This window comes from Bombina bombina, chromosome 3, assembly GCF_027579735.1.
Source record: "Bombina bombina isolate aBomBom1 chromosome 3, aBomBom1.pri, whole genome shotgun sequence".
Lineage (NCBI taxonomy): Eukaryota > Metazoa > Chordata > Amphibia > Anura > Bombinatoridae > Bombina > Bombina bombina.
Genome location: NC_069501.1, coordinates 796,181,662 through 796,206,296, shown reverse-complemented (window position 1 = coordinate 796,206,296; position 24,635 = coordinate 796,181,662). Strand labels below are relative to the sequence as shown.

The window sequence follows — 24,635 nt, the reverse complement described above, 5'->3', positions numbered from 1 at the left end:
TCTGGGTTTTTTCAGCTTTCACATGTTTCACTTTAGGTTACTTAAAAGATTTCCATTTCTTCGAGATCAAATTTTTGCTTAATAAAATTATAGTATTAAAGGAACTGTCTACTTCAGAATTTTTATTGTTTTAAAAGATAGATAATCCCTTTATTACCCATTCTGCAGTTTTGCATAACCAACACAGTTAAATTAATATACTTTTTACCTTGATGATTATCTTGTATCAAAGCCTCTGCAGACTGCCCCTTAGTTCAGTTCTTTTGACAGACATTGAATTTTAGCCAATCAGTGCCGACTCATAAATAACTCCACAGGGTTGAACACAATGTTATATATGTGGCACACATGAACTAATACTGTCTAGCTGTGAAGATCAGTCAAAATACAATGAGATAATAGGTGGCTTAGAAATTAGCATAGGAGCCTACCTAGATTTAGCTTTCATCAAAAAATAACAAGAGAACAAAGCAAATTTGATAATAAAAATAAATTGGAAAATTGTTTAAAATTGCATGCCATATCTAAATCATGAAAGTTTAATTTTAACTAGACTGTCCATTTAAGGAGTAGATATATATTTCCCCCCTTCTGCGAAACTAATTAGGAAAAAAATTATGTACCATCAAACTTTATTTCTCTCTAAAGAATTTTACTACACTAAAAACCTACTTTATTCCGGAAGTGGCCCTCTCTGCATCGGTGTGCCAAATAAGGTATTGCAGTGATGCCTCAATGTCGAGGCATCACGGCAATACCTTGAAAGCAGCTAGAAGTGATCAGGATCGCTTCCAGATGCTTTAAACCCCTAACAACGTACAGGGTACATCGTTGGTCTTTAACAACCAGTTTGTGTATGACCAGGGCCGGATTTACATCTCAGGTGGCTGTAGGCACAAAAACCTGAAGCGCCCCCCCCCCCCCCCCCCCCCAGAAAAAAAGTGGAAAAAATTAGGACTTTTTTTTATTATTATTTAGGACAACTAAAAATAAATATTAGATGTAAAATTACATTTTCCCTTTTATGGAGATACACAAATACACACACCAATTGCAATATTTGTTGTAATGGAAGCTACACCAAAAATCAATATTCACTTGACTCAAATGGCCATACAATTACTATTATGTATAACAAAAACAAATCATGTTAAACTTTTAATGCAAAATATTCTAAAGAAAACCCTATTTAAAAAGTGACAGTTTGCTGGGCATTTTATTATTGCACTAGTGCTTGCACAGAAGTGTGTTAGCCTCTTGCAAAAGAGTTAAACACATAGTCAATGTCAGTTCTGAGACAGCAATACACATCTGTGCAGACCCAGATGGGCTCATAGGACATGTTTATTGACAAGCCATTAGTGTATTGCTTTTCTGGAGATGACTTTGACTATGTGCTTAACATTTTGTTGGAGTTAAACACAGTTTTGTGTAAACAATAGCAATATTAAAACTAGCAGCATGCAAGCTCATCACCATCAACAACCTGTGCAGCCAGTGGAAGAAAATATAAAATGTAGGTATTTTTTTCTACTACATGAAAAAAATCTTGTAAACCCTGATATTTTTGGTACAAATACACACAGATGTTACATTTATTTTGTTCTGAAATATAAATATCATATGATGTTGCTCTCAAAGGAAAACATGGAATGTTGTAGATTATATGTAATCCAGGGGTCAACAACTGTGTTTAAAATTAGAACTTAGAAATTCAATTTACCATAATACAAAAATACCACACTTACTTGATAAAAGAACAGATTAACAATTTTAATGTGATGTGTGCGTATGTGTGTATATATATATATATATGTGTGTGTGTGTGTGTGATGTGTGTGTGATGTGTGTGTATGTGTATATATATGTGTGTGTGTGTGTAAGTGTGTATATATATATATATATATATATATATATATATATATATACACATACATATACATACATACATACAAACAAATATGCCATGTGAGTGGTTTACACACATACACATTTTACAGCCTTACAGTATACAAACTGTAAATCACAAAAGGCTGTAAATCACAATTGGCAGCTTGTAATAAAGAGCAGAGCAGCTAGTCCCACATAACCTCCATACCTCCAAGGCCTTTATAGAACAAAAACATTTATCCTGAAGCAGAATTTAAACTCCTGGCTATAAAAAAGGAATACAGCACATAACAAGTGAATACACTGCAACCCTCTCTGGTAGCCAAGGGGTTAAAGTGCTCTGCTTGTTATGTTTTCATTCTAGGCAGCATTAGAAGCCTTGTACAGTCCTAACCTGTTCTGAAGCTTTCATTCCTCAACAAAAAGTTTCTGCACCACATCAGCATGGAGCTTGGCTGTGTGAGGCAACAGAAGTACATAAAATTAAAGTGAAACTAAAAATGCCTGGCGAAAATGGGAGGGGTTTAGTTTTAATCTTTGCCCCTCTCTCCTTCATGGCTCCCTCAACTGCTGTAACATATTCCCAATGAAACACTCGACTTTGTAGACACCTGGCAGCATAAAAAAAAAAAAAAAAAAAAAAAATTTTTTTTTTTTTTTTTTTAATTACTGACAGGCAGGCGCCCCTCACTGCAAGGCGCCTGTAGGCACATGCCTACTGTGCCTAATGGGAAATCCGGCCCTGTGTATGACGTACCTTGTACGACATGTCGTTAAGGGGTTAAAAGAATTTCTATTATTTTTGAAAATTATTTGAAAATACTTGCCAGCAATTTTAAAACATTTTTTTTTTTATGCAACCATTTTTTAATTAATTAGCCCTTTTAAGATATGCATGGATCTCAACTGGCAGTATTTACCTGGCCTGTTGTTAAACTAAATAGAAGCTAGCCCTATAGCCTGTAACTGATATTTCCTAGATAACATACTTCAGCGTGAATCCAGATGGATTTACGACCTGGGGACTATGACCCCCCAGGGTTTGAATGTCCACCTGGACTGGCACTGTTATCTGTGACATACATTTATATACTAACGATGTCTTGCTACTCTGGACCACTGAGATATTTTTTGTCTTAATTTTTGTCTTCATTTCCAGCCTTCATGTAATTATGCCCCTCTCCTATTTTCTATAATTATGCATAGTCACCTGGCCATAACATAGGAGTATTTACTTGGCCTGTTGTTCAACTAAATAGAAGTTAGCCCTATAGCCTGTAACTGATATTTCTTAGATAACATACTAGGCATTCTTACACTGGTTCTATTCTGCACCATAGTTAGGTTTTAATGTATCTCCCAGGTTGCTGTATCATTAGTATGTCTGCCTTTACATACTGTATAACCATCATCAGTATTTACATAGATGCCTGTATGCAATAGGGATATACAGTGGGGCAAAAAAGTATTTAGTCAGCCACCAATTGTGCAAGTTCTCCCACTTAAGAAGATGAGAGAGGCCTGTAATTTTCATCATAGGTATACCTCAACTATGAGAGACAAAATGTGGAAACAAATCCAGACAATCACATTGTCTGTTTTGGAAAGAATTTATTTGCAAATTATGGTGGAAAATAAGTATTTGGTCAATATCAAAAGTTCATCTCAATTATTTTTTTATATACTTTGTTGGCAATGACAGAGGTCAAACGTTTTCTGTAAGTCTTCACAAGGTTGTCACATACTGTTGCTGGTATGTTGGCCCATTCCTGCATGCAGATCTCCTCTAGAGCAGTGATGTTTTGGGGCTGTCGCTGGGCTACACGGACTTTCAACTCCCTCCAAAGGTTTTCTATGGGGTTGAGATCTGGAGACTGGCTAGGCCACTCCAGGACCTTGAAATGCTTCTTATGAAGCCACTCCTTCGTTGCCCGGGCTGTGTGTTTGGGACCATTGTCATGCTGAAAGACCCAGCCACGTTTCATCTTCAATGCCCTTGCTGATGGAAGGAGGTTTGCACTCAAAATCTCACGATACATGGCCCCATTCATTCTGTCATGTACACGAATCAGTCGTACTGTTCCCTTTGCAGAGAAACAGCACCAAAGCATGATGTTGCCACCCCCATGCTTCAAAGTAGGTATGGTGTTCTTTGGTTGCAACTCAGCATTCTCTCTCCTCCAAACACGACGAGTTGTGTTTCTACCAAACAGTTCTACTTTGGTTTCATCTGACCATATGACATTCTCCCAATCTGCTTCTGGATCATCCAAATGCTCTCTAGCATACTTCAGATGGGCCCAGACATGTACTGGCTTAAGTAGGGGGACACGTCTGGCACTGCAGGATCTGAGTCCCTGGCGATGTAGTGTGTTACTGATGGTAGCCTTTGTTACGTTGGTCCCAGCTCTCTGCAGGTCATTCACTAGGTCCCCCTGTGTGGTTCTGGGATGTTTGCTCACTGTTCTTGTGATCATTTTGACCCCATGGGGTGAGATCTTGCGTGGAGTCCCAGATCGAGGGAGATTATCAGTGGTCTTGTATGTCTTCCATTTTCTAATTATTGCTCCCACAGTTGATTTCTTCACACCAAGCCGCTTGCCTATTGCAGATTCAGTCTTCCCAGCCTGGTGCAGGTTTACAATTTTGTTTCTGGTGTCCTTCGACAGCTCTTTGGTCTTCACCATAGTGGAGTTTGGAGTGTGACTGTTTGAGGTTGTGGACAGGTGTCTTTTATACTGATAACACGTTCAAACAGGTGCCATTAAAACAGGTAATGAGTGGAGGACAGAGGAGCCTCTTAAAGAAGAAGATACAGGTCTGTGAGAGCCAGAAATCTTGCTTGTTTGTAGGTGACCAAATACTTATTTTCCACCATAATATGCAAATAAATTATTTCCAAATCAGACAATGTGATTGTCTGGATTTGTTTCCACATTTTGTCTCTCATAGTTGAGGTATACCTATGATGAAAATTACAGGCCTCTCTCATCTTCTTAAGTAGGAGAACTTGCACAATTGGTGTCTGACTAAATACTTTTTTGCCCCACTGTATTATGCATACAATGTGAAATACACTGTGTATGTCTCCTATTGATGCCTATATGCTAGCGGTTGATGTTGTTTTTAATTTTGTTTTAAATTTTGAGCACAGAATTGCTGTACGGCGTCCGGTTGCCATAGCAACTAATGACGTAGGTGTACACCACACGCCTGCTGTACTTCCGGAACGCCGCTAACAGCTACACGAGTGGGAGTTTGGGTTCATATATAAGGGGTAAGTTATTATTGTACTGTAAATATTGTCTGAGGACGGGGGCAACCCCGAAACGTCACTACTGTATTAAATAAGGTTAATTCAAGACCCGGTGAGTGCTCTCTGATTTTGGATGCATATGTGACTTTTGTGCACCCCGGGCAAGTCATAAGGATTGTGAAAACTGTGAGTGCGATACTATTTTGGATATCTGTATACAACTTTGTATAAGCACCCAGCGAATTTTGAACTGTGATTCCCTGATTCATATTGAACATTATCGTCAGCTCCTTTTACAAGGAGAGTGCTTTGCATAAAAATTATGGCAGAAGGAGAGGAGACTATACAGGATGAAGGAGAGGAAATTAAAGGTGCAGACAAGTTCTTCTTTACGGAGGAAGATGCATCTCGTATACGTTTTGCAGCTATACCACATAGAATGGCTGCAGAACAAACTTCACAGTTATATGACAAGCTTGTGAAATTAAAGAGAAAGGAAATTGACTTCATCCTACACGGATCATATTTATCAGAATATCATCGCAAAAAGTTCATACCACAGGGCTTCAGGATTAGAAATGTGCCGACTATAGGCAGAAATAATCCAGAATTTCTTTCATGTAATTAGCAAGAGTCCATGAGCTAGTGACGTATGGGATATACATTCCTACCAGGAGGGGCAAAGTTTCCCAAACCTCAAAATGCCTATAAATACACCCCTCACCACACCCACAATTCAGTTTTACAAACTTTGCCTCCGATGGAGGTGGTGAAGTAAGTTTGTGCTAGATTCTACGTTGATATGCGCTCCGCAGCAAGTTGGAGCCCGGTTTTCCTCTCAGCGTGCAGTGAATGTCAGAGGGATGTGAGGAGAGTATTGCCTATTTGAATGCAGTGATCTCCTTCTACGGGGTCTATTTCATAGGTTCTCTGTTATCGGTCGTAGAGATTCATCTCTTACCTCCCTTTTCAGATCGACGATATACTCTTATATATACCATTACCTCTGCTGATTCTCGTTTCAGTACTGGTTTGGCTATCTGCTATATGTAGATGAGTGTCCTGGGGTAAGTAAGTCTTATTTTCTGTGACACTCCAAGCTATGGTTGGGCACTTTTGTTTATAAAGTTCTAAATATATGTATTCAAACATTTATTTGCCTTGACTCAGAATGTTCAACTTTCCTTATTTTCAGACAGTCAGTTTCATATTTGGGATAATGCATTTTAATTTAACATTTTTCTTACCTTAAAATTTGACTTTTTCCCTGTGGGCTGTTAGGCTCGCGGGGGCTGAAAATGCTTCATTTTATTGCGTCATTCTTGGTGCTGACTTTTTTGGCGCAAAAATTCTATTTCCGTTTCCGGCGTCATACGTGTCGCCGGAAGTTGCGTCATTTTTTGACGTTATTTTGCGCCAAAAATGTCGGCGTTCCGGATGTGGCGTCATTTTTGGCGCCAAAAAGCATTTAGGCGCCAAATAATGTGGGCGTCTTATTTGGCGCGAAAAAATATGGGCGTCGCTTTTGTCTCCACATTATTTAAGTCTCTTTTTTTATTGCTTCTGGTTGCTAGAAGCTTGTTCTTTGGCATTTTTTCCCATTCCTGAAACTGTCATTTAAGGAATTTGATCAATTTTGCTTTATATATATGTTGTTTTTTCTCTTACATATTGCAAGATGTCTCACGTTGCATCTGAGTCAGAAGATACTACAGGAAAATCGCTGTCAAGTGCTGAATCTACCAAAGCTAAGTGTATCTGCTGTAAACTTTTGGTAGCTATTCCTCCAGCTGTTGTTTGTATTGATTGTCATGACAAACTTGTTAAAGCAGATAATATTTCCTTTAGTAAAGTACCATTGCCTGTTGCAGTTCCTTCAACATCTAAGGTGCAGAATGTTCCTGATAATATAAGAGATTTTGTTTCTGAATCCATAAAGAAGGCTATGTCTGTTATTTCTCCTTCTAGTAAACGTAAAAAATCTTTTAAAACTTCTCTCCCTACAGATGAATTTTTAAATGAACATCATCATTCTGATTCTGATGATTCCTCTGGTTCAGAGGATTCTGTCTCAGAGGTTGATGCTGATAAATCTTCATATTTATTTAAAATGGAATTTATTCGTTCTTTACTTAAAGAAGTACTAATTGCTTTAGAAATAGAGGATTCTGGTCCTCTTGATACTAATTCTAAACATTTAGATAAGGTATTTAAAGCTCCTGTGGTTATTCCAGAAGTTTTTCCTGTTCCTAATGCTATTTCTGCAGTAATTTCCAAAGAATGGGATAATTTGGGTAATTCATTTACTCCTTCTAAACGTTTTAAGCAATTATATCCTGTGCCGTCTGACAGATTAGAATTTTGGGACAAGATCCCTAAAGTTGATGGGGCTATTTCTACCCTTGCTAAACGTACTACTATTCCTACGTCAGATGGTACTTCGTTTAAGGATCCTCTAGATAGGAAAATTGAATCCTTTCTAAGAAAAGCTTATCTGTGTTCAGGTAATCTTCTTAGACCTGCTATATCTTTGGCTGATGTTGCTGCAGCTTCAACTTTTTGGTTGGAAACTTTAGCGCAACAAGTAACACATCGTGATTCTCATGATATTATTATTCTTCTTCAGCATGCTAATAATTTTATCTGTGATGCTATTTTTGATATTATCAGAGTTGATGTCAGGTTTATGTCTCTAGCTATTTTAGCTAGAAGAGCTTTATGGCTTAAAACTTGGAATGCTGATATGGCTTCTAAATCAACTTTACTTTCCATTTCTTTCCAGGGTAACAAATTATTTGGTTCTCAGTTGGATTCCATTATTTCAACTGTTACTGGTGGGAAAGGAACTTTTTTACCACAGGATAAAAAATCTAAAGGTAAAAACAGGGCTAATAATCGTTTTCGTTCCTTTCGTTTCAACAAAGAACAAAAGCCTGATCCTTCATCCTCAGGAGCAGTTTCAGTTTGGAGACCATCTCCAGTCTGGAATAAATCCAAGCCAGCTAGAAAGGCAAAGCCTGCTTCTAAGTCCACATGAAGGTGCGGCCCTCATTCCAGCTCAGCTGGTAGGGGGCAGGTTACGTTTTTTCAAGGAAATTTGGATCAATTCTGTTCACAATCTTTGGATTCAGAGCATTGTTTCAGAAGGGTACAGAATTGGTTTCAAGTTGAGACCTCCTGCAAAGAGATTTTTTCTTTCCCGTGTCCCAGTAAATCCAGTAAAAGCTCAAGCATTTCTGAAATGTGTTTCAGATCTAGAGTTGACTGGAGTAATTATGCCAGTTCCAGTTCCGGAACAGGGGATGGGGTTTTATTCAAATCTCTTCATTGTACCAAAGAAGGAGAGTTCTGGATCTAAAAATATTGAATCGTTATGTAAGGATACCAACATTCAAGATGGTAACTGTAAGGACTATGTAATAATGGCATGATCTGAATTCACATATGGTCTGGAAGGGGTATATATATATACATATATATATGGTATATGTATTCTACAAGAACTCAGCTGAATGGTCAAGAAGGGGTTAACTCCTCATTCAGATACTAGGTCACTATGGAATGTAGAAAGATCACATTACCAGACCCCCATCTGAGAAGGATGACCAGCTGGCTTAAGATCCTTTGTCTAAGGCTAATGCCATTCCCTACCCCCAAAGCACATGCAGGATGAAACCATATACTCTTAAAATTACAATGGGGGCTTGCTTATGAGTGACATCATCATTGTGGGAGGGATGAAAAACTTACAATAAAAGTAGCAGGAATACTGGAGTTCACCCCTCTTTCACTCTTTTTCAATTGGAATGGTGACCACAGCTAACATCAGAAGTAAGTGATCCTTACAGACACATAATTTCAGCACACCATACTTTCACATAGATTGGGCAAATGTATTAGTGTAATATTGATGTATAGTTCACTGCTGAGTATTTATAAGTGATTTGCATATGTGTAATTTATATTTAATCTGCATATTGTAATAATGTTTAATTAGCCTCATTGTAATAAAAGTTTTGTTACTGCTGGAATAAGACTTTGTGAGTTTATGACCTTACAAGTAGTTTAAGCTAGTGATTGTGTGTTAATATTATATAGTGGGTATAATAATTCATAAGGGATTATTAAATGTAATATTAGCCTTTCACTAAAGTGTATAGCAAATAGATACTAAGATTTATAGAGTCTTAGGGACCATTTAAATGCAGTTATTTCATTGGCGAGCCAGCGAATTTTCTTACCAACTACACTTGTTTTAAGGGGGGACTAATCCAGGTTCTTTTTATAATACAAGTGTGATTTTTGGACGAAAATTGAACCTAGTTTTTGCTATACTGTTTTTGAGTTGAGCGTTTCAGCAGTAAAGTCTTTGGCCAAGACTACAGATCCAGAGAGGCATTACCTAAGGATCAGTTGAACCAGACGCAGAGAAAATCATATCGCGCAGGACGTGAATCTGATTTGCTGGCAGTCTGAAGACACTTTAAAGTGTGAGTATGGAATTAATTGTTAAATATGCAGAATGTAGCACATTTGAGCCTGTTGTTGATGAAAATACTGACATAGTTAAAAGACTGAAAGATGTGTGGTTGCAATGTGAGAATGAGAATAAGCTTATTGATAAAAAAAGGTTTTGTTTAACAAAAGAAAAATCCAAATTACAGAATTGCATGAAACTGTTGTTAGCTATCAAAGACCAAATGAATAGAGCAATCTTTGAACATTCTCCCCCAATAGCCATATTAACAGAGATCAATTGTAACACATTAGATGAGAATTGCCCCACATGTGGGGTAAATGCAGAATATATTAATACTTTAGAAGAAAATTATGACGCAAGAGGCCAACTTATTGCTTCATTGAGACAGGGACTTGCAAACTTAACCCCTGTTGCAGTATTAAATGAGGACAATGCATGTGTGTCGCAGGAAGATGGGGCACATGTTGATGGGGGAAGGGTGCAAAGCCCACATGTTGATGGGGGAGGGTGCCTATTCCACACAGTGAGGAAAGATTGGATCACACACAAAATACAGAGAGCACACACATTCCAATACTAACCCCACAGATAACTAGGCCAAGAACATTAAACACAGAACATCAAACAGATACTTTATCACTAACACCCAGTGTAAGATCCAGGGGAAGAAATTTAACTCAATCGCAAAATTTACTTTTTTCTACCACCTCTGCTGAAACATCATCCCTGGTATCAACTACCCTTATAAAACAAGATAGAGATAAAGTAATGAGACAACTGGTAAAGTTAAAACCTCTCTTTCCAGTGTATGATGTTAAAGCAGATGTTTTCACTAACATGTCAAATTTTGAGTCTGCAGTAAAACAATACATGCTGTCACATAAGGAAGCATGCTTTTTGTTAAAAATGTGGCTTCCAGGCAGCATTGCAGCTAGATTACAATCACCAGTTGCAGGCCCAGTTAATTTGAACACAGATTGGTTTAAGGAGGATAAATGGGGTTCAGATGGGGACAGATTAAAAGCTGTTTGTAAACTAGTGACAGGGAGTAGAGATTTGGACAGTCACTCTCTTGCAGAAATGCAAGTAGCATTAAATGATGACCCATGGGTATTTGCAGCTAAATTTGAACAATTATATAGACTGACACACAGAATTTCACCAGAACAAACACCTCATGATATGTTGCAGTATTTAATTAAAAAATTCACATATTTGGAACCTAGCATACAAATGATGGCTGAGGAAAAGAATACACTAGAGGGTGTGTTATCTATTATAGGTAAGGCTAGGCAGAACATTTTAAAGAAAAAGAACACAGGGCAACACAGAATTGCTGTGGTAACCACTAATGAAGGGAAACAAAAATATTCAGAGGGTCCCTTCAAAGGTATTTGCCATTACTGCAATAAATATGGGCACAGACGAGTAGATTGCAGATTCTTAAAGAGAATTCAGAAGGAAACTGAGGGAGGGCAGGAAAGATTACATCCCTCTGCACCTCCAAAAGAAAGCTATGCACATAATTGGGTAGGGAAAAATAACAAGATTAAGCCCCCAGATAAAACAGGACAGGAATACACCCCAAAGCTTAGGCCTGGTACTAATCTGTATGGCCCAGCGCATGAGGCTTTGAGAGTGATGACTGTGGGGGGAGGGGAAGTGGGATATCATGAAAAGAATTATGAAAATAATTCTCCTCTGATATCCTGCTCTGACTGACTACCTCAGGCCCTGGATGACATGGTCCCTATATGTAACACCTTTAGGGATCATTCTGGACGTCCCTGTGTCTATGGTGTGATTGAGGGCCATCGCACAAAACTCCTCATAGACACAGGAGCTTCAGTAACTTTGACAGACTTACCATTAAGTCCCCCACAAGGGACAAGACAGACATTTATTGTGGGACTTGGGGGATCCCAGTCCCAAGCATCCCTTATCCCAAATGTGACTATGACACTAGGTAATCAGTGGACTAAGGAAATTCCCATTTGGCAGAGCAAAAACACAGAGGGTACAATACTTGGTGCTGATATAATGAGATCAGAAGGGATGATAGTGGACCTATGTAACAATGTTTTGTGGAGGGATACTAGAGGGAGAAAACCTGTAATATTAGATGACTCTTACATCAGTCCCATAGCATCCATTGCATCAATTCCTTCAGAAAGGGTGTGGCCGGATACTGAAAGTCACCCTGATTTGAAGAGATTGGTCATGGATTTCCCTGACATATGGGCTCAACATAAGAATGATTGTGGCATATTAAAAGGCATTGAAATCAATATTGTAGGCCCTGACCCCCCTCCACAAAGACAGTATCGTTTTCCAGCAGAAGCTATTGAACCTGTGAGGCAAATTATTAGTCAGCTTGAAAGCCAAGGGATAATTAGGAAATGTTCCTCCTCTAATAATTCTCCTTTGTGGCCAGTAAGGAAAGCAAATAATACTTGGAGGTTAACTGCTGATTTTCGTATGGTGAATAAAGTTACCCCACCTGTTACAAATCTAGTTGCTTCTACTCCTGAAGTGGTATCCAAACTGAGTGCCACATGTAGGTGGTATTCTGTTCTGGATATAAGTAATGGTTTTTGGAGTGTCAGACTAGCCCCAGAGTGCCAATATAAGTTTGCTTTCTGCTTTGATAACATGCAATTTTGCTTCAATTCGCTTCCTCAGGGCTTCCACAGCTCGCCTACATACTTTCACCAAGCATTAGCAGAGGTATTAAAAACATTCTCAGTCCCAGAAAGTATCATACAGTATGTAGATGATATTTTGTTACAAACAGAGACAGTAGAGGAACATTTGGAGCGGCTGAATGAACTGTTTGGCTTGATTACTGAATCTGGCCTCAAGTTAAACACTTCAAAAGTATAATTAATGAGACAAAAGGTGACATTTTTGGGAGTATCAATACAAAGGGGTACAAGATGCCCTACTAGAGAACGAGTTACAGCCATACTTCAGGTGCCCAGACCTTTGCATAGGCAGTCCTTAAGACAATTCTTAGGCTTGGTAAATTTTTCTCGTGATTTCATTGAAGGGTTTGCTGAAAAAGCAAAACCTCTCTATGATCTTTTGAAAGGGGAGGATGTTGGGAAAATTCCTTGGAATACAGAACATGAGGAAGCATTTAAAGTGTTAAAGGAAGGTTTAGCATCAGCCCCTGCCCTTGCCACAGTGGAGAGGGAGGCCCCTTTTGCTTTACAAACATACACATCTGACACTTCAATTTCCACAGTCCTACTGCAGGAGAAGGCTGAAAAATGGAGGCCTGTTGGCTATTTTTCCAGGCTTCTTACTCCAGTAGAGAAAGGTTATGACGCATGTATCAAGGCTTTGTTAGGGGTGCATTGGTCAGTTCAGGCTACTGAGCATATAGTGGGATTTGGGAAGCTCATCCTCCAAACACCACATACCCCTATAAAGCTGTTGTTGGAGAAATCATTAAGTGGGGTTTCAACACAAAGAGTGACTAGGTGGTTAATAGATTTGCAACATTGTGACATCACTGTACAACACAATGCAAAATACACATTACCCCAACTAATGCACACTCAGGGTGAACCCCATGACTGCACAGAGACATTCACACACAGGGAATCGCCTCATAAATTGTTCAGGGACAAAACTTCTCCCCAGGATTTACAAATTTATGTAGATGGCTCAAGATTTTGGCAGGATGGTCAATTTAATACTGGTTTTGCTATTTGGGTCCCTTCTCAACAATTAGCTCTTAAATTTATGTTACCAAGATCATTCTCAGCACAGAGAGCAGAATTAGAAGCCATTTCTATGGCTTGCCACAGGTTTGACACACAAGACATTTGTATATACAGTGACAGTGCCTATGTGACCAGATCACTGATAGAGTACTTACCAATTTGGAATCTAAGGGGAATGGTAGACTCAGCAGGCAAACCATTGTCACATGTTCAAGCCCTTAAGAAATTGGTAGATTGGGGAACACAGCACCCATTGCAGTCAGCTATTGTTAAAGTTAAGGCACACACACATTTCACAGATGCACATTCACAAGGGAATGCACATGTGGACATGTTAGCCAAACAGGCAGCTGTAGATGGGGAACCATGGCAATCAGATGAGAATGACAGTGAGACACAGGAAGCATGGAGAGAGCATGTTACATCTAAAGATACAATGGTACACATAGCAAAGATTACAATGGTAGATTCAGAGGTACCTGATTTGAAAACAGAACAAGCTAAAGATCCTAACCTTTTCCCTCTGTTACAGGAACAGCAAACACTCCCAAATGGTTATTCAATTTGTAATGGGTTAATATGTTACTCTAATCCCAATGATCCACAGGCTAAATTGGTTTTTGTGGTCCCAAGTCATTTGCAGGGACCTATAACACAGCAAACACATTCTTTTCTTGGGCATATTGGGCAAAGTGCATTATAGTACCATTTAAGGCAAAAATTTCATTGGTCAGATTTAGCAGAAACCTGTTTAAAATGTGTACAAGAATGTTTAATTTGTGCTCAAATTAATCCACGCCCTAAAGGTCAGAGACCCATTCTCCAGAGAATACCAGTAGCAGATGGCCCCTGGAAAGCTATCCAAATTGATTTTATAGGCCCACTTCCACTATCAAAGGGGGGTCTTAGGTATGCCCTAGTAATTGAAGATATTTTTTCAAAATGGGTTGAGGCTATTCCACTTCGTTGTGATACTGCACAGGCTACTGCCAGAGCACTGTGGGAACATGTTTTCTCAAGATGGGGGTTTCCAACACTCATTGAATCAGACAGGGGTACACATTTTACAGGTCAGGTAATGCAAAATCTCTGTGCCCTACTGGGAATACAGACAAGATTTCATGTACCATATCATCCACAATCCTCTGGTATAGTTGAGCGCATGAATCGCACATTAAAAACAAAATTGTCAAAAATGCTTTCCCAGTATGGTAAATCATGGGTCACACATCTTCCAGCAGTTCTAATGGCTATTAGAGCTACACCATCAAATGCTACCAAGTGTTCTCCCTATGAGCTCATGACAGGGAGAAAGATGGCATTAGGCCACCCAGGTGAACCACAATTGTCTACTCCCTTGAGAGAATCTGTGTCTAGAGATCAATATCTCTCCCAAATTCAGGAGCAGTTGAGCTCACTGCTAATTTTTGCTGCCTCTAATATGGCCCCAACAGATTGTAAATTTTCATCTACACCTCAAACACCTCTGTTTGAGAAGGGGGGATTGATCATGATTAAAAATTTTCGCAAAAATTCTCCCTGGGATGCAAATTGGGAAGGACCTTATAGAATTTTGGACAAATTGGGTAATACTGTAATTAAAATAGAAAGATCAACCCCTGGGAAAACCAGAAGGCAGCCTGGTTACAAATGGGTCCATGTTGACCAATGTAAATTGTATAGAGGGACAGCTGTCCCAGATGTAGATATTTCTGCTAAGAACTGATATTCTCTTAATTTTTTTTTTGACAGATTTCATTATGTGGAGCCTGAGAGGAATGATCGCCACAAACCTATTTGTATTTGTGTGGGTGTTATTGCAAAAACTTCCAATCTGTGACTGTAATGAACTTTCAATCACAAACCTCACAAGGAGTCGTAGATGGAGCTCAAGCAGCATCATCAGAGGATGGACAGACTTATGGAGCTCTCAAGACCTTCACAAAGATTGTTTGGGAAAATTGACTTTTAATGTGGGTGGGAAAATTGAAATATTTGCAGAAAAACATCAAGACAATTTAATTGGTTTTTGGAGGGTCAATCAGGGTAATAAAGTTGAATGGGAATGTAAGTGGGTGGCTTGGGGAAAATGGACTGTAGGTCTGGTGGGAGAAGGTGTTTCTGTGTCTACAACATTTACAAATCCTATTCACACTATAAATGGCGATAACTATAATATAACCAAGGTTATATTTGAACAACAAATTGGAGAAGGGATTAATTGGAGGGTTACAGCTGCCAACTTTGGTGGAGGGATTGAAGTATACTTAAAAATAGATCAAATAAAGGAAACAACCACATTTACGCCTTTGATCTATTCTACTTTAATCACTACACCAAAGATGAAACATTATGACAATACTCCAATGTGTAAGGGGAAAAGTGTTGTTTCTAGTGGTCCATTTCAAACAAGTACAATCAAGCCAACTCCAGTATTGAGGGATGCCACATTCCAATTTATCACGTGGAAGATTAAAATAATAGATTGGCTAGTTTCCACACATTACCAAAATTGTTCCAGAATTACTGCCACTATGGAAAAAGCATTAGTTAAGTGGGCAGAAGGTACTAGGAGAAGGACTAGGAGGGATATCATGGATACAGTTTTGGGAGGTGTGGGAACAGGGCTAGGTGTGGTAAATTCCATTGACATATCCAGCTTAACAGCAACCTTACAGTCTCAGGGGATGTTAAATGCAAAAGGGATTCATACGCAACAAATGATAAACACTCTGGTAGAGACACTGACACAGACAGTCATTCAGGTTCAGGGTCCTGCCATTCAACATACAGAGGAAATACTGATAGGAGTAATTAGCAGGTTAAGGGAAGTATCCTGGGATTTTGTGTGTATTTCCATGCAAACAGAATTATCAACTGACTTTAAATTAATAGCACAGGCTATGGAAAATAACCATACACCTTTGGGAGGGTGGGAGCAGTCTGTTGTTAACAGTTTTGCATCAAAACACAGAGAATTATGGTTAAACAGTTGGTTGGGCTGCAGGGAAAATATATGCAGGGCTACTTCACTTGTGCCCACTAGTGGTACCTATCAGAATGTTTATCATTTGTTTTCACTAGGAACACCTGTCACAGAATCTCATGTTTTGCATCATGAGTTAGAGTTCCCAAATTTGATATGGAATGGTTCCCATATGGAACAGGTAGATATGTCTGGCTGCATAAGGTTTCCTTCTAAAATTTTATGTCTACCCAACCAGGCAAGAATAATTTTTGATTCCTGCTGGCATAATCACTCATATTGCAATGGTTTTGTGGAGAAAGTTAATCCCCAAGATATGATTTTTCCCTTAGGACAAGGAAAGGTGTGTTTTGTTGCATTGAAGCCTAAAGATGAAGTGCATGTATGGTTTGACAGGTGTAATTCAAGGGAACAAATCACACCAGGGATTTATTGTATTACTGGGTACCCTGTGAGGATAAGTTCACTACAGTTTAACTTCACTGTCCCACAGTTACTCACATATAACGCTACCTTGGGGGCTCCACTCATAACCCCAATATTAGTAGATGATGCACCTTGGCAAAAATGGGTAACCTTATTGCAAAAAGACTCTGTGTTACTAGAACATCTTAAAAATTTTGGGGAACGTGTTCATGTAAATTTCTACCATCAGGAACAAGAACTACAAAGGATTGAACATACTTTTACGGAGATGTCAAGTGCAACCTGGTGGCAGAAATTAGCAAATTCCTTTTCGAAACAGTCATCATGGGGTTCTGCATTGGGAAATCTGTTTATACATCCATTTATAATCATATTATTTATTTCTATATTATGTATAATTATTCAAATTTGTATGTGTTGTTATTTAAAATCATTAATTGCACGTGTATATCACTTATATTATGGTATGCGAATGGAAGCGTCTTTAGTACACTAATATAGCCATCACACATAGGTGGGGTTAGGAATCTTCCATCAGATTCACTCATATAAAAACAACCATTGGAATGGAAGGGTATGGTAACCTCCATTGCCAAAAGGGGGGAATGTAATAATGGCATGATCTGAATTCACATATGGTCTGGAAGGGGTATATATATATACATATATATATGGTATATGTATTCTACAAGAACTCAGCTGAATGGTCAAGAAGGGGTTAACTCCTCATTCAGATACTAGGTCACTATGGAATGTAGAAAGATCACATTACCAGACCCCCATCTGAGAAGGATGACCAGCTGGCTTAAGATCCTTTGTCTAAGGCTAATGCCATTCCCTACCCCCAAAGCACATGCAGGATGAAACCATATACTCTTAAAATTACAATGGGGGCTTGCTTATGAGTGACATCATCATTGTGGGAGGGATGAAAAACTTACAATAAAAGTAGCAGGAATACTGGAGTTCACCCTCTTTCACTCTTTTTCAATTGGAATGGTGACCACAGCTAACATCAGAAGTAAGTGATCCTTACAGACACATAATTTCAGCACACCATACTTTCACATAGATTGGGCAAATGTATTAGTGTAATATTGATGTATAGTTCACTGCTGAGTATTTATAAGTGATTTGCATATGTGTAATTTATATTTAATCTGCATATTGTAATAATGTTTAATTAGCCTCATTGTAATAAAAGTTTTGTTACTGCTGGAATAAGACTTTGTGAGTTTATGACCTTACAAGTAGTTTAAGCTAGTGATTGTGTGTTAATATTATATAGTGGGTATAATAATTCATAAGGGATTATTAAATGTAATATTAGCCTTTCACTAAAGTGTATAGCAAATAGATACTAAGATTTATAGAGTCTTAGGGACCATTTAAATGCAGTTATTTCAGACTATCTTACCTTTTGTTCAGCAAGGGAATTATATGTCCACAATAGATTTACAGGATGCATATCTGCATATTCCGATTCATCCAGATCATTATCAGTTCCTGAGATTCTCGTTTCTGGACAAGCATTACCAATTTGTGGCTCTGCCGTTTGGCCTAGCTACAGCTCCAAGAATTTTTACAAAGGTTCTCGGTGCCCTGCTGTCTGTAATCAGAGAACAGGGTATTGTGGTATTTCCTTATTTGGACGATATCTTGGTACTTGCTCAGTCTTTACATTTAGCAGAATCTCATACGAATCGACTTGTGTTGTTTCTTCAAGATCATGGTTGGAGGATCAATTTACCAAAAAGTTCTTTGATTCCTCAGACAAGGGTAACTTTTCTGGGTTTCCAGATGGATTCAGTGTCCATGACTCTGTCTTTAACAGACAAGAGACGTCTAAAGTTGATTCCAGCTTGTCGAAACCTTCAGTCACAATCATTCCCTTCGGTAGCCTTATGCATGGAAATTCTAGGTCTTATGACTGCTGCATCGGACGCGATCCCCTTTGCTCGTTTTCACATGCGACCTCTTCAGCTCTGTATGCTGAAGCAATGGTGCAAGGATTACACGAAGATATCTCAATTAATATCTTTAAAACCGATTGTTCGACACTCTCTAACATGGTGGACAGATCACCATCGTTTAATTCAGGGGGCTTCTTTTGTGCTTCCGACTTGGACTGTAATTTCAACAGATGCAAGTCTCACAGGTTGGGGAGCTGTGTGGGGATCTCTGACGGCACAAGGAGTTTGGGAATCTCAGGAGGTGAGATTACCGATCAATATTTTGGAACTCCGTGCAATTTTCAGAGCTCTTCAGTTTTGGCCTCTTCTGAAGAGAGAATCGTTCATTTGTTTTCAGACAGACAATGTCACAACTGTGGCATACATCAATCATCAAGGAGGGACTCACAGTCCTCTGGCTATGAAAGAAGTATCTCGAATTTTGGTTTGGGCGGAATCCAGCTCCTGTCTAATCTCTGCGGTTCATATCCCAGGTGTAGACAATTGGGAAGCGGATTATCTCAGTCGCCAAACGTTGCATCCGGGCGAATGGTCTCTTCACCCAGAGGTATTTCTTCAGATTGTTCAAATGTGGGAACTTCCAGAAATAGATCTGATGGCGTCCCATCTAAACAAGAAACTTCCCAGGTATCTGTCCAGATCCCGGGATCCTCAGGCGGAGGCAGTGGATGCATTATCACTTCCTTGGAAGTATCATCCTGCCTATATCTTTCCGCCTCTAGTTCTTCTTCCAAGAGTAATCTCCAAGATTCTGAAGGAATGCTCGTTTGTTCTGCTGGTAGCTCCGGCATGGCCTCACAGGTTTTGGTATGCGGATCTTGTCCGGATGGCCTCTTGCCAACCGTGGACTCTTCCGTTAAGACCAGACCTTCTGTCACAAGGTCCTTTTTTCCATCAGGATCTGAAATCCTTAAATTTAAAGGTATGGAGATTGAACGCTTGATTCTTGGTCAAAGAGGTTTCTCTGACTCTGTGATTAATACTATGTTACAGGCTCGTAAATCTGTATCTAGAGAGATATATTATAGAGTCTGGAAGACTTATATTTCTTGGTGTCTTTCTCATCATTTTTCCTGGCATTCTTTTAGAATACCGAGAATTTTACAGTTTCTTCAGGATGGTTTAGATAAGGGTTTGTCCGCAAGTTCTTTGAAAGGACAAATCTCTGCTCTTTCTGTTCTTTTTCACAGAAAGATTGCTATTCTTCCTGATATTCATTGTTTTGTACAAGCTTTGGTTTGTATAAAACCTGTCATTAAGTCAATTTCTCCTCCTTGGAGTTTGAATTTGGTTCTGGGAGCTCTTCAAGCTCCTCCGTTTGAACCTATGCATTCATTGGACATTAAATTACTTTCTTGGAAAGTTTTGTTCCTTTTGGCCATCTCTTCTGCCAGAAGAGTTTCTGAATTATCTGCTCTTTCTTGTGAGTCTCCTTTTCTGATTTTTCATCAGGATAAGGCGGTGTTGCGAACTTCTTTTGAATTTTTACCTAAAGTTGTGAATTCCAACAACATTAGTAGAGAAATTGTGGTTCCTTCATTATGTCCTAATCCTAAGAATTCTAAGGAGAAATCGTTGCATTCTTTGGATGTTGTTAGAGCTTTGAAATATTATGTTGAAGCTACGAAATCTTTTCGTAAGACTTCTAGTCTATTTGTTATCTTTTCCGGTTCTAGAAAAGGCCAGAAAGCTTCTGCCATTTCTTTGGCATCTTGGTTGAAATCTTTAATTCATCTTGCCTATGTTGAGTCGGGTAAAACTCCGCCTCAGAGAATTACAGCTCATTCTACTAGGTCAGTTTCTACTTCCTGGGCGTTTAGGAATGAAGCTTCGGTTGACCAGATCTGCAAAGCAGCAACTTGGTCCTCTTTGCATACTTTTACTAAATTCTACCATTTTGATGTATTTTCTTCTTCTGAAGCAGTTTTTGGTAGAAAAGTACTTCAGGCAGCGGTTTCAGTTTGAATCTTCTGCTTATGTTTTTCGTTAAACTTTATTTTGGGTGTGGATTATTTTCAGCAGGAATTGGCTGTCTTTATTTTATCCCTCCCTCTCTAGTGACTCTTGTGTGGAAAGATCCACATCTTGGGTAGTCATTATCCCATACGTCACTAGCTCATGGACTCTTGCTAATTACATGAAAGAAAACATAATTTATGTAAGAACTTACCTGATAAATTCATTTCTTTCATATTAGCAAGAGTCCATGAGGCCCGCCCTTTTTTTGTGGTGGTTATGATTTTGTATAAAGCACAATTATTCCAATTCCTTATTTTATATGCTTTCGCACTTTTTTATCACCCCACTTCTTGGCTATTCGTTAAACTGAATTGTGGGTGTGGTGAGGGGTGTATTTATAGGCATTTTGAGGTTTGGGAAACTTTGCCCCTCCTGGTAGGAATGTATATCCCATACGTCACTAGCTCATGGACTCTTGCTAATATGAAAGAAATGAATTTATCAGGTAAGTTCTTACATAAATTATGTTTTTGTTTAAAGTGGTGCAATATACTGAACAAATGCTGACTTGATTTGGTGTTGCTAGTGATACAAGAGGTCTCCAGGCTTCTAGAATTGAATAAAGCTGAATCATCTAAATATGAGGAATTACAGCTACACAAACTAGAAGCAGAAAAAGATCAAAATTGGTTGAACAAATTGAAAGAAGACATAAATAAAAATGAAAACGATCTAATCACCTTTAAACATCGAAAATTGGAGGATGTAACTAATGATTACAAAAATAAAAGTGTCTATAGGTGGCAACTGAGCCCAGAGGAAAGAGCACAATATCGCACAAATAGACCTTGGTGTCAAAGATATAATAGGATGAGACCCTTGGGAACTGTGGACAGTTCAGGGAATAGCTCAGATTCAGATCATGCAATTACAACATCAGGAACACTACCACCCCAAGCAGGAACTAGAAGGGGGATTACCACCCGGTCAAAAAAGGAGGCAGGACAAGGAGCCATACCAGGCGGGGGGTATAAGCAGACCATACAGACCCCCCAGAAGAGGCCGCCTGAAGAGGACCTAGTGGTCAACTTAAGTGAACATGTACTAACCCCTGATGAGAGAAGTGTCTTAAACAAAGGACTATCATTCATACCTACTACTAAGTATAATGAGTTCGATCTCTATGTGGACATACAAAAGTTCACGAGGAATTTGAAATTGAAAGAACACTTTAAGGATTATGGGGAACAACCAAAAAGGACTCTTAAAGGGAAGAGTACATTTGATCCAATAAGCAGTAACCTGACAATTAAAACCTTTAGTAGACTTATACATCAGGATTCAACTGTTTTACATCAACAAAGGTGTCAATACAGACATAACCTCACTAAGAACAAGAGGAATGCCATGACTAGTCTACAAAAGGATACATCTATAGTCCTGAGGGAAGCAGATAAAGGAGGTTCAATTGTCATCCAGAACTATGTGGACTATCGCAAGGAGGTAAAGCGACAATTGGAAGATCAAGGCACATATAGAAAACTCAGAGGTGACCCTACGACTATATTTAAAAAGAAACTGGACATCATGTTACACACCATGCATGAGATGAACTGTATTGACAAGGATGAATTGGCGTATATGACGGTACAACACCCTAGAATTCCGGTTATAAATATGTTGCCGAAAATCCACAAGAGTATAGAGGTACCCCCTGGGAAACCTATAGTTTCGGCTATAGGTTCCCTTCTGCAACCGATAGCTGTTTACCTGGACAATATCTTACAGCCATTGGTAAGAAACATGGATTCCTTTCTGTTAGACTCTAGTTCCATGAGCAGAATTTTAAATGGCATAACTAGTGTCAAGGATGAAACACTTCTGGTTACGTTGGACGTAACCAGCTTGTACACTGTAATCCCACATATGGAGGGTATTAGGGCAGTAACGAGACAGCTTTCACGCTACCCATATGTTGGACCACCTATTGACACAATCAAGGAACTCTTGTCAGCTTGTCTGGAATTGAATTATTTCAGGTATGAAAAAGAATTTTTTCTTCAAGTCGCAGGTACGGCCATGGGGTCAAATATAGCCCCTGCAAATGCCAACCTATTTATGGCCGAATTTGAGACTGCAGGAACTCCATTACTTTCTGATACAAGGATCTCCAATTACAAAAGATACATAGATGATCTGTTTCTTCTATGGGATGGAACGGAGGAGGAATTGATGAGTTGGTTCTCACTCCTGAATGAGGCACATCAAACTATAAAGTTCAAGATAACATACAATACTAACAGTATAGACTTTCTGGACTTAAGAATCTTTAATAGGGATGGACGCCTATGTACAACACTCTTCAGCAAGGAGACTGATCATAATTCCCTCCTACATGCCTATAGCTGTCATCCACCGGCTTTAAAAAGAGCGCTTCTGACATCACAATTCATAAGAACAGCCAGAAATAACACGGATGCTGAATTGAGGGAACAACAGCTGCAAGAAATGGAACAAAAAATTATCCATAGGGCTTACAATAACGATAACCTTAGAACAAGGAAGTTGGATATTCTCAACATGGAACAGGAAGAGCTATTACATGCTAAAGTTAAAGAACAGGATAACATTTTGACTTTTTTTACCACTTTTGATATTGATAAACCAATATTTGCAGAAAGTTTGCAAAAGAATTGGTCTATCATCTCAACTGATAAGGAACTTCCCTTCTTTGGAATCAGACCACCCAGAATTGGATATCGACTGGCAAGATCACTAAGGGATCAACTTATCAAGACAAACCCAAGAGAGTGCTATATGAAAGAGACATGGCTCCATGCCAAACCCGGATGCTTTCGTTGTCTAGGATGTACTACCTGTGGGGGCCTTACAACTAGAAGTGAATTCAACCATCCTTATAAGAACAAGAAATTCACAATCAAGCATAGAGTGACATGCACGACCAACTACATACACTGTGTATGCGGTTTATATTATTTCGGAAAGACAGTAGACGATTTGCGCACCCGAATGGCGAATCACAGATCAGCAATAAGAACTGCCATAGACCAAGGAACCTCTGACTAGCCGGTAGCCAGGCACTTTATTTTTATTATATAAGGTATCTGACTTGAAGTATATCATTATTGACCATGTTTCCCCTCTGACTAGAGGGGGGGACAGAGCTAAAATACTACTTTAGCGTGAATCCAGATGGATTTACGACCTGGGGACTATGACCCCCCAGGGTTTGAATGTCCACCTGGACTGGCACTGTTATCTGTGACATACATTTATATACTTACAATGTCTTGCTACTCTGGACCACTGAGATATTTTTTGTCTTAATTTTTGTCTTCATCTCCAGCCTTCATGTAATTATGCCCCCTCTCCTATTTTCTATAATTATGCATAGTTACCTGGCCATAACATGGCAGTATTTACTTGGCCTGTTGTTCAACTAAATAGAAGTTAGTCCTATAGCCTGTAACTGATATTTCCTAGATAACATACTAGGCATTCTTACACTGGTTCTATTCGGCACCATAGTTAGGTTTTAATGTATCCCCCAGGTTGCTGTATCATTAGTATGTCTGCCTTTACATACTGTATAACCATCATCAGTATTTACATAGATGCCTGTATGCAATAGGGATATATTATGCATACAATGTGAAATACCCTGTGTATGTCTCCTATTGATGCCTATATGCTAGCGGTTGATGTTGTTTTTAACTTTGTTTTAAATTTTGAGCACAGAATTGCTGTACAGCATCCGGTTTCCATAGCAACTAATGACGTAGGTGTACACCACGTGCCTGCTGGACTTCCGGAATGCAGCTAACAGCTACACGAGTGGGAGTTTGGGTTCAAATATAAGGGGTAAGTTATTATTGTACTGTAAACATTGTCTGAGGACGGGGGCAACCCCGAA

General features: G+C 39.0%; 1 protein-coding gene across 1 annotated transcript; it reads left to right on the top strand.

The window, feature by feature from the left end:
• Positions 1-8,366: 8,366 nt before the first annotated feature.
• Positions 8,367-17,993, top strand: LOC128654056 (uncharacterized). The gene is made up of 3 exons (XM_053707715.1): positions 8,367-8,977; positions 9,492-9,636; positions 15,110-17,993. The coding sequence occupies exon 3, from the start codon at positions 15,118-15,120 to the stop codon at positions 17,263-17,265; it is 2,148 nt and encodes a 715-aa protein (XP_053563690.1). The 5' UTR covers positions 8,367-8,977; positions 9,492-9,636; positions 15,110-15,117; the 3' UTR covers positions 17,266-17,993.
• The last annotated feature ends 6,642 nt before the right edge of the window (positions 17,994-24,635 follow it).

Coding starts and splice junctions, on each gene's coding strand:
- LOC128654056 (XM_053707715.1), top strand. CDS start 15,118: ATGTGGAGCCTGAGAGGAATGATCGCCACAAACCTATTTGTATTTGTG.